The 9925-nt window shown below is 54.1% G+C and overlaps 2 protein-coding genes across 3 annotated transcripts; both read left to right on the forward strand.

Moving 5' to 3' along the window:
- Positions 1 to 36: 36 nt before the first annotated feature.
- Positions 37 to 4795, forward strand: YIPF3 (Yip1 domain family member 3). Of its 2 annotated transcripts, none has more exons than XM_079148514.1 (9): positions 37 to 258; positions 888 to 1085; positions 1474 to 1580; positions 3016 to 3061; positions 3188 to 3280; positions 3430 to 3561; positions 3758 to 3871; positions 4067 to 4190; positions 4312 to 4795. In XM_079148514.1, exons 1-9 carry the CDS (start codon positions 178 to 180, stop codon positions 4458 to 4460), a joined length of 1044 nt encoding a protein of 347 aa, XP_079004640.1. In that variant the 5' UTR covers positions 37 to 177; the 3' UTR covers positions 4461 to 4795. The 2 variants fall into 2 exon arrangements, with proteins under 2 accessions (XP_079004640.1, XP_079004641.1); XM_079148515.1 differs by having other exon boundaries at positions 74 to 258; positions 937 to 1085.
- A 134-nt stretch (positions 4796 to 4929) lies between these two features.
- On the forward strand, positions 4930 to 9883 carry LRRC73 (leucine rich repeat containing 73). The gene is made up of 6 exons (XM_079148516.1): positions 4930 to 7199; positions 7756 to 7916; positions 8233 to 8355; positions 8693 to 8793; positions 8929 to 9151; positions 9297 to 9883. The coding sequence occupies exons 1-6, from the start codon at positions 6928 to 6930 to the stop codon at positions 9365 to 9367; spliced, it is 951 nt and encodes a 316-aa protein (XP_079004642.1). The 5' UTR covers positions 4930 to 6927; the 3' UTR covers positions 9368 to 9883.
- Positions 9884 to 9925: the final 42 nt, after the last annotated feature.

Consider the following 9925-nt stretch of genomic DNA (forward strand, 5'->3'; position numbering starts at 1 on the left):
CCAGCTTCCGGAAATTAGTTCGGGCCAAACATCCGGGTTTCTCTTTTCTGCATTCCGGCTAACACTACCTTTCCTTCTCTTCTCTAGTCGTCCCGCTCGCTCAGGCACACGTCTCTCTTACTCTTCCTACGCGCGCGGGGCTAGCGCGGGCTTCAGCGACGGGAGCCCTCGAGGGACATGGCAACTACAGCGGCGCCGGTCGGCGGCGCCCGAAACGGAGCTGGCCCGGAATGGGGAGGGTTCGAAGAAAACATTCAGGTAATGTCCTCGGAGCTTCTGCTGCCAGCAGCCCCAGGGCCGGCGGCCGTCCTGAAGTGTTGGGATTCTCCCTCGGACCCTGGAAGTCTGCTCCATTTGCTTACCTTTTATTTCCTTTGGGTCTTATGCATACGAAAGTCAGTAGTAATAGTGCTGACCTGAAAGGGCCAGACCGGTATACTACAGTCGGAGGGCCTTGGGTCTCTGGTCCCAGGCTTGAGGGAAAAGTGCTCTAGCTTAGGGACCAGTTAGGAGGTAGGTCGATCAGGCTCAGGAATGGCGGGGGACGGAGTTCACGGGCACTTGCTAAAAACAATGTGCATAATTGTGTTGGGGACTTGGGTAAAACAAAAGAAATGTCACTTTTACAGTCCTTTGAGGCTTTTATTTTAGGGAAGGTAGGAGAAAGACAAGAAAACAAATAGTAGGTTTCCTCGGGCTAGAAGAGTGCCAAAAGCTGGCAGCCAACAGTTATAAGAGCAAATTCGGGGGAAGAGGGTGGCATGATCTGTAGTGATTCCAAACCATGTCTCCGAGTGGAAGAACAAAGCCCCAAACCCTGGAATGAGCAGAGAACTTAACGAATAGAACAGAAAGATTCTGCACTCTAGGAGCCATTGTCTTCACAGGGTGGGGGCTCAGCTGTGATTGACATGGAGAACATGGATGATACCTCAGGCTCCAGCTTCGAGGATATGGGTGAGCTGCATCAGCGCCTGCGTGAAGAAGAAGTTGATGCGGATGCAGCTGCTGTGGAAGACGACGATGGAGAGTTCTTGGGCATGAAGGGCTTTAAGGGACAGCTGAGCAGGCAGGTGGCTGATCAGGTAAGAAAGATTTAATCCCTGGCAGGTGGAAAAGTATACCTAGGCATATCCCATGTTCTCAAGTTGATGTTCGTGATATTCACTACAGGTTGTCCAGTTAGAATGATGTAGAAATCCAACAGAAAGACTGGGTGCAGTGGCACTTGCCTGTGATCCACCTGGAGGCTGAGGCAGGAGGGTTACAAATTCGAGGCCTAGCCCCAGCAATTTAGTGAGACCCTGTCTTGAAATAAGAGACTGGGGGTGTAGCTCAATACTAAAGCCTCCCTGGGATCAGTTCTCAGTACCAATAATAATAATAATAATAGGAAGAAAAAAACCATCAGAAAATAGGCAACAGGGTCTAGAGTCACAAGTCTCATAATATCCATCCCCCATCTCCCTTCAGATGTGGCAGGCAGGGAAGAGACAAGCCTCCAGGGCCTTCAGCTTGTATGCCAACATTGACATCTTGAGACCCTACTTTGATGTGGAGCCTGCCCAGGTGCGAAGCAGGTGAGGATTCTTTTTCTGACAGAAGCTTCCCTCCTAACACCTAGTCCTTCATTAAAACTACAGCCAGATGCCAAGTCCCATATTCTAGTGTGCTCCCCCACTTCATCACTTCATGACCTCATCACTGAACATAACTTGGCCATACCACTTTGCCTTGCTCCTTTTTTTTTCTATCTAGCACGCTACTCAACCTTCAAAACCTAGCTCATCCAGCACTTCCTTTGTTCTGCATTCCTCAACCTACTCCCAGTTTGTTCTCACCTGGTGCTCCTATGGATCTCTGTACTTGCCTCTGACAGATGGTACTTAAGTACTGTAATACATTCTCATTCCTGTGTCTTTCTCCCTAAAGACTGTCAGCTCTTCAAAAGTTGGCTGTTTTTATCTTCTTCCTGGCACCAGAAGGCTTTAAAACAGAATATCAGGGCATAGTTGTTAAATGACTTCTCAACAACTGAATTTAATCTTGGCTTGGTTCTTTGATAATCCTTTAATTTGACCATTGCCCACTAAATACCCAGGAACACTCAGCAAGTATTTATTCAAGCTTTTGTTCTGGGCCAGGCCCATCCTGGTGGTGTCTAATTTAGTGGTGAAGACAGATGCTGTGGAACACAGTTAAGATAAAATATCTCTATACCATGTCGAGGCATATAGGTGGGATATCTAAGCCTGAGTAGGCTGGTGGGTGGGACAGGGCAGGTTTCCCATAGAAAGTAATATATGACTGGGTGCAGTGATTCACATGTGTAATCCTAGCAGCTCAGGAGGCTAAGGCAGGAGGATTGAGAGAGTTCAAAGCCAACCTCAGCAACTTAGCAAGGCCCTAAGCAACTCAGTGAGACTCTGTTTAAATAAAATACATAAAAGGGCAGGAGATGTGGCTCAGTGATTAAGTGCCCTGAGTTCAATCCCCAGTACCAAAAAAAAGTAATATCTAACTAAAAATCCAAGATTTTATAAGGAGCCAAGTACTTAATTCTGTATGGAATTTTTGTATCACTTCAAATACATTTTTCAAGAAAATGCTCAGCATTGCAAGGCCAGATGTTAAGTAGGAAGAGGTAGGAGGCACATTGTTTTTTTCAGTAGTAATACCATTCCTTCTAAACTCTTCCCAGGACTTCACCATCATAGCCTTGAATTCTGGGTACTCCACTGAGGTTTGCCTGTCTTTTAAAGGATCAAGTAGGTAAATGGTCAGGCCCTCTTCCAAGACCCAGTCCAACTTGCTTTCATAGAGTTGTCCTTTAGGGTCAAGGAAATGATTTTTTCATTACCTGTCTTCACTACTCTTTTCTCCCCCTGTCATCCAGCATGTCCTTTGGACCAGGCCCCATTCCTTGGAGTTAGAGAGATGAAGGTTCAGGCCTTGTCCTCCAGAACTTCACAGCCTAGTGCTGTCTCTGCTTTCATCTCTCCTCTCCTCTCCCAGGCTCCTGGAGTCCATGATCCCTATCAAGATGGTCAACTTCCCCCAGGTGAATAGAGGGTAGCATGTCTGGAGAACCAGGGGAGGTACCAGGGCAGAGGGTGGGACCATCAAGTCAAGGCATAAAGAAAGAGGCATTGTATGCACCAAACTGAATGAGTTGCTGTTTTGACAGAAAATTGCTGGTGAGCTTTATGGACCTCTCATGCTGGTGTTCACACTGGTTGCCATCCTCCTCCATGGGATGAAGACATCTGACACCATTATCGTAAGCTGGACAGAGGACTTTGGGAGAAGGGTGGCTGAAGGAGGTTGAAAGCTGTCCAAGGACACAATGGTGGAGTAAGGCAAAAGCAGGCCCTGGGTAAGGCCAAGATCAGAGGCCTCCCAGGACTAAGTAGAACCTTCACCCTACAGCGGGAGGGCACCCTGATGGGCACAGCCATTGGCACCTGCTTTGGCTACTGGCTGGGCGTCTCATCCTTCATTTACTTCCTGGCCTACCTGTGCAACGCCCAGATCACCATGCTTCAGATGTTGGCACTGCTGGTAAGGAGCCAGGCATGGTAGTGGGCAAGGGTAATTTTCTAAAAAGTGGTCAGGCTTTGGTCTGCATGTCTTGGGAGTCCCTGGACCTGGAATGAGAGGAGCAGGCCAGTGGACCATTTATTTCCCAGAGTCCCCTTGAGGAGCTAGAAGCCAGCCCAGACTGAGTGATTTTCCTCTTCACCACCCTTCTTCCCAGGGCTATGGTCTCTTTGGGCACTGCATTGTCCTGTTCATCACCTATAACATCCACCTCCATGCCCTCTTCTACCTCTTCTGGCTGCTGGTGGGTGGGCTATCCACCCTGCGCATGGTAAGCTGAGCAAGAGGTGTCCATGGGTGGGTTGTCCTGCCAGGGAGTTGGGGAAGACAGCCTGAGCTGTGCACTCCACAGAGGGCTCTAAATGGAAAAGAAGGACCTACAAACCACCCTGCACTGGGTGCAGGTCTCTTCCCCCATCCCTCACTTTGAAACCATGCCCTCTGAGCTGTATTCCTGTGGCCCTAGGTGGCAGTGTTGGTATCACGGACTGTGGGCCCCACCCAGCGACTGCTCCTCTGTGGCACCTTGGCTGCCCTGCATATGCTCTTCCTGCTTTATCTGCATTTTGCCTACCACAAGGTGGTAGAGGGTAAGTGGCAGGAGGACCTACAGGAGGGAGAGGGGCAGAATGGTGGCCTCAAGTCAGGAGCTGGATGAAGCAGCCTGTGGACTGGACCCAGCAGATCTCACCTTTCCTCTTCCTTCTTCAGGGATCCTAGACACACTGGAGGGCCCTAACATCCCACCTATGCAGAGAGTCCCCAGAGATGTTCCTGCTGCAATCCCTGCTGCCAGACTTCCCACCACCGTGCTCAATGCCACAGCCAAAGCTGTTGCAGTGACCCTGCAGTCACACTGACCCCACCTGAAATCCTTGGCTAGCCCTGTCTCCCCCAGCTGTGGAGCAGAAGAAGATTAAAGGACAATACTGGTGACATGGGTCTCTTTGATGGGGTGTGCAGCTGCCGCTGAGTTGTAGCTGCTTAAGTACCTCTTTGAAGTCTGTCGTGGCTTCTGAAGGGCACAAAGGCCAGGAAATCCTGGCCAGGACTGCAAAGCTCTGCAGCCAGTGCAGAAAGTGGGTCAGCTCCTCTGAGGCCCCCTTACCACCTACCCCTTCCTTCCTCTCTGCCCCTCTTGTCTTGCTAAATATAGACTTGGTAATTAAAATATTGATTGAAGTCTGGAACTGCAGCTACTGTTCCAGTGGGTCTCCTTATCACCCTACTTCCTATACACGTTCCTGTCGTTCTGTCATCAGTAATCACGTTTCCTTCTATATACTATCACCCAACAAGGATGAAGGTGGGACAGGCCAGACAACTTAAATGGCAGTGACTGTTCATGAAACGTGCCTTAGGGTAGGGAATTCCTGACCCATGGAGTGGCAAGGAGGTCTTAAGCACAAGAGCCGTAAGCCTGATGAAACAGTACCAGGCTGTCTGAGCTCAGCAGCATTTTGGAGAAGCCTTTGGAGCAATGACAATTGGACAAAAATATCCAGACTAAATCCCATACCATTACAAGGACCTTATGTACGTGGTTCTTTGTGAGGCTGATTTACCCATGGAGCTCACATCTGAAGCCAAATTTGGCTGTTCCCTGGTTTTAAGGAGCAACTCCCTTCAGGAGTTTTGTCCATCCTTCAAGAGTACTGTATTCATAAAAAACAAAACCACCCCTAGCATAGCACCATCTATTCCCTTCACCCCTTTGATCTGCACCATTTAATTCAGGTCGTTAGCAGAGGGAGTAGTGGCTTTGACTTCATAACAGTTCGTATTACTTTTTTTAAAAAATGCTGCCATTCTAGTAAACCTGGAACAGCATCTTTCCAAAGGGACAAGCAGAAGTGCCCTTGAGGGCTGGGGTTGTAGCTTAGTGTTAAGAGTGCTTGCCTAGCATATGTGAGGCATTCTCAGCACCGCATATAAATAAAGGCCCATCGCCAACTAAGATATTGTTTAAAGAAGTGCCCTTGATTTGCCGTTAGACAAGAGAGGCCTCACCACCATCTGCAGTGGGCAACATTCTGGTTGCGCTGTGCATCGTGCCCCATCCCAATTCACGCAGTTCCCTCCACACTTCGGGTCGCTGATCCTGGAACCCGTTTATCTTGGCTGTCCCATTCTCAAAGACACAACTTCAAGACATCAGCGCCCTACATCGCAACGCCTGGGGATGGAGCGGCACCAGGGATCCGCATCCACACTAGCGACGGTTGGGGCTCCCTAGTCCAGGCTGGCTGTCGCCTGCGGCCTTCTGCGAGGCTGCAGGTCTAGCGAGGACCAGGCGGGGCCTTGCGGGCCGGAATCCCCACGCACGCTGCGCCTTGCGTCACTGGGGCAAGGGGGCGGGGCGAGACACGGATTACAGGGCCTACGGATTTCTAAACGCGAGAGGGGAGGGTCCCGGACCTCGATGAAGGTGATCATCAAGATCTAGTCCTGAGTGGGGAAGGACGGGAGAATGGGTAAAAGAACTGGTAACAGGCAAACGCCATCTCCTCGTGACGTGCTTCCATTCACCCTCTCACTCACTGCCCGTCCTAGGCCTCACCCCTCTGCCTTCTTTCTGCCTGATGTCTGGCCCCTACATCCAGAGAAAGAATGTCCCTCCGCTCGAGCTCCTTGACCCAAACCACCCGATGTACGCGAGCTTGGTGGGCCGGCGTGGACCGGGCCGGGCAGGGGGGCGGGGCGAGCGCGGTGACGCGACCGTTGCCTTGGGAACCCGCCGCCTGCTCCGGCGCAGGAGCTGAAGCCGGAGCTGCCGCCCGCCGCCCGCTTGGGGCTCTCCTTGCGAGTGGTGCGGCTGGGCCCTCGGGGCGGCCGGGGAAACAGGGCCGGAGAGAGGGAGGGAACGGGTGCGGCCTCCGAGCCGGGACCGTCCCGCACGTCCTGAGCCTACGCGCCTGAGCCGCCGGCGCCGAAACCGCGAGGGACAAGAACTAGCGCCAGACAGCGCCTACCCAGCCTCCGGACCTCGCACCCCGGCCCGCCACCCAGACACGGACGGCACGGTCCGCCCCCGCCCCAGCGCTGCTCGGTCTCAGCCCGGCCCGCCTCGGCCCCGGCACCGGCCCGGGCCCCGGCCCCGGCACCGGCCCCGGCGCGCTTCTCCGCCTCTGCCGCCGCCGCTGCAGCCACTGCCTCAGCCACCACCACCGACACCGCCGCCTCCACCTCTGCCTCCGCCTCCTCCCCCTCTCCGTCCACGACCCCAGCCAGGGCCCCGACCCCAGCCCCAGCCCCGGCCTCGACCGCGGCCCGGCCACCCTCCGCCCCGGCCCCGGCCCGGGCCCCGGCGGCCCAGCCGCCGGTACCATGCTGCCCAGCTCCATCCAGATTTCCGGGGAGCCGCTGTCAGGCGCCGAGGTGCGGGACATCTGCCGCGGCCTGCGCGACAACGCCGTGCGCCTACTCTCCCTGCGCGGCTGCCGCCTCTGCGACCGCGACTTCGGCCGCATCTGCCGGGCCCTGGCCGGGGCCACGTCCCTGGCTCAGCTCAATCTTAACCTAGGCGTCGTGTCCAGCCCCAGCCGCATCAAGCAGCTGGCGGAGGCGCTGAGGACCAACCGCTCCATCCAGTCCCTCTTGTGAGTGCGCCCCCTCCGCAAGGGGGTCCCGGGCACTGCACCCCTCCACGCATTCCCGCCACCTCCGGTTCCTCCACCTTCTAGTACCTGTCTTCCCACCAGCCAGCCTTTACACCCCTATACACACGCCTCATCCCTCTGCTCATCCTTCCAAGCACATGCCTTATCTCTGCCCATGCCGCCCCACACGAAATGGGATACCCAGCCCGTCCTGGTAGGGCATGTCCCCACCTTATCACTTGCATTTATTTCACCGGACCAGCCCTTCAATTCCCAAGAAAGGATACCCCATGGAGATTAGAGCCCTGCCCCTACACGTGTGCCCATAGAAGACTTTCAGTCCACCACCCACACAAACCTTCTCTGCCCCTCCCTCTTCAGTGTCCTGGATTCCAGTCCCTGCCCCAGAAAAGAAAGCAAATTCGCTTTCCAACTGTATTTCTTAGAATCGAGAATTTTCATTCTTCCTTCCCAAGCCTCTCTCAGGGGAGGTGCCCCTTTCTCTACTAGATAAAGCTGATGACTACAATAACTGCTCTCTTGCCTCAACCCCCAGCCTGCATGGGAGCCCTCTGACCGATGCGGGTCTGGCCTTGCTGAACCCAGCCCTGGCCTTGCACCCTGCCCTCGTGGCTCTCGACCTGGGGGACTGCATGCTGGGTGATGAAGCTATCAACCTCATCTGTGGCCTCCTCCCCCCAGATGGGGCCAAGTCTGGTGAGCATGGGCTAGTGTGGTCTTCATAAAAAAAATTTTTTTTAATGTAGTGGAAAGTGGGTGTGGTCCTCTGAGAGTGTGGCTGAGAATGTCTTTTTACTCCTCTCAGGAAGGGGAGGTGTGGAAACTGAGTAGGGTGGAGACTCAGGGATCCAGGCTGGGCTAGGCAGAGGAGGCATGGGTCCTCACTGGCTCTGGAGCTGTGTGGTTGGGGATGGAGTGGCTCCCAGCCACTAGGGATATCCTACAGGTGGGAAAGGGGCTGAATGGGTGCCTGATCCTCCCCATCCTGGCTTCTCACTACAATGTTGCCCAGGCTTGAAGGAGCTAACCCTGAGCGCCAACCCTGGCATCACCCCTAAGGGCTGGAGCCGCCTCGCCATTGCTGTGGCCCACAGCTCCCAAGTCCGCGTCCTCAATCTGGACTACAACCCCCTGGGTGAGCCTCAAGACCACACCCTTCAGTTCTCAGGGCCCTATGCACTATCCAAGAAACTATGACCTCCGGTTGCCATGGTGACCCCCACACTGGGGAAGGGAAGAAGAATGAGAGCCCCTATAAATGTAGGTGGTAGTAGACGAGCCATCCTGTGTGGAGCACTAGATGACTAACAGGGATATCAAAGCATTGGTCAGCACCCCTGCATGTAACGTCCTCTTTACTCACTAATCACAATGTGACTCTCCTGGCCAGGGACTGGGTTCTAAGGTTTGTTAGTGCAATGGGGGAGGTTAATGACTGTGTGTGAACACACGAATGTGTGCTGTTTCCCCAGGTGACCATGTGGCAGGGATGCTGGCTGTAGCTGTAGCCTCCAGCCGCACCCTAGAAGTCCTAGACTTGGAGGGCACAGGGCTCACAAACCAGTCAGCTCAGGTGAGAAGTAATTGTTTGGGGGACAATCCAGGGGGACAGGGTGGAGGTTAGTGTGTCTGTGGACATATCTAAGGGGTAGCAGGTTGGATCTGCCTTAACTATGTTCATCCTTTTCTGTACTCTTTCCCACCCCAGACCCTGTTGGACATGGTAGAAAATTACCCCACAGCTTTGAGGAGCCTAGTGTTGGCTGAGAACAGCATTAGCCCAGAGCTGCAGCAGCAAATCTGTGACCTCCTCTCTGAGGGGGAAGAGGAAGAGGAGGTGGCAGGAGGGACTGGCAACACCCAGGAATGGGAGAGAGGACGGGAGCCTGCTGTCCACCAGAGGGGCAGCAGCTCCTGGATGTGCCCCAGTGGTAAGAACCCAGAGGGTTAATCAGAGCCAGGTCTGGAAGAGATTTGGGACAAGGAGAGTGGGTGTGGAAAACCTATGCCACCTCTCCTGTGTGGTCCCCACCAAGGAACAAGCGATGATCTGAACACCCCTCTGCCTTTTCACAGATCCCAGCTCTCAGATGGTGCTAATGACATCAGGACTTGGGGACAGTCTGTTGGCTGAAACCGAGATGTGACTCTCCATTTGGGCTTCTGCACGTCATTACATTTGTCTGTGTCCTCAGCACCTTCCTCTAGATGTCAGGGGGAAGGGGACATCTGGGGCTTGGGAGGTTGGGAAAGGGGGGTTGCTTGGGGCTCTGGCAGCTCCTGGAAATAGTGGGAGGCTCTGGAAGCTGTGACTAGGCAATGGCTATGCGGGGGGACCTGAACCCAGGGCAATGCCTCTGGACTTGTTGGCAGCTCTTGGCTGCAACCGGCTGGCTCGGAAGAGATTTTACAAACTCCACAACCTGGTGTGTGGCTGTGGTCACTGGGGGCTGGGATGGGGGAGGAACTGAAACTACCACTAGGCACCATTAGGGGGCAGTATCACCCCACTGCCCAAGCTCCAGGCTGCGGCACACTCCCCAGTCTCTCCCGACAGGCCTGGCCCAGGACTTGGGATTCTGGGTGACACATCACAAACTCCATTAAGATCCTAAAGAGACTACTTCCGGAGCAGGGCTCGACTGAAACCCACTTATTGAGGGGTGCCCAGGAAAGCCCTAGGCAGATGGGTTAAGGGGAGTCTG

Source organism: Sciurus vulgaris, assembly GCF_902686455.1.
Source record: "Sciurus vulgaris genome assembly, chromosome: 7".
In the NCBI taxonomy this organism is placed as follows: Eukaryota; Metazoa; Chordata; class Mammalia; order Rodentia; family Sciuridae; genus Sciurus; species Sciurus vulgaris.

What these genes read in the sequence shown, in the direction of transcription:
- YIPF3 (XM_079148514.1), top strand. Translation starts at nt 178, where the DNA reads ATGGCAACTACAGCGGCGCCGGTCGGCGGCGCCCGAAACGGAGCTGGC. An exon ending in GCAGGCAGGTGGCTGATCAG is followed by an intron (nt 1,086 to 1,473) that starts GTAAGAAAGATT and finishes ATCTCCCTTCAG; the next exon opens with ATGTGGCAGGCAGGGAAGAG. An exon ending in GGCTATCCACCCTGCGCATG is followed by an intron (nt 3,872 to 4,066) that starts GTAAGCTGAGCA and finishes CTGTGGCCCTAG; the next exon opens with GTGGCAGTGTTGGTATCACG.
- LRRC73 (XM_079148516.1), top strand. Translation starts at nt 6,928, where the DNA reads ATGCTGCCCAGCTCCATCCAGATTTCCGGGGAGCCGCTGTCAGGCGCC. An exon ending in TCACAAACCAGTCAGCTCAG is followed by an intron (nt 8,794 to 8,928) that starts GTGAGAAGTAAT and finishes TTCCCACCCCAG; the next exon opens with ACCCTGTTGGACATGGTAGA. An exon ending in CTCCTGGATGTGCCCCAGTG is followed by an intron (nt 9,152 to 9,296) that starts GTAAGAACCCAG and finishes GCCTTTTCACAG; the next exon opens with ATCCCAGCTCTCAGATGGTG.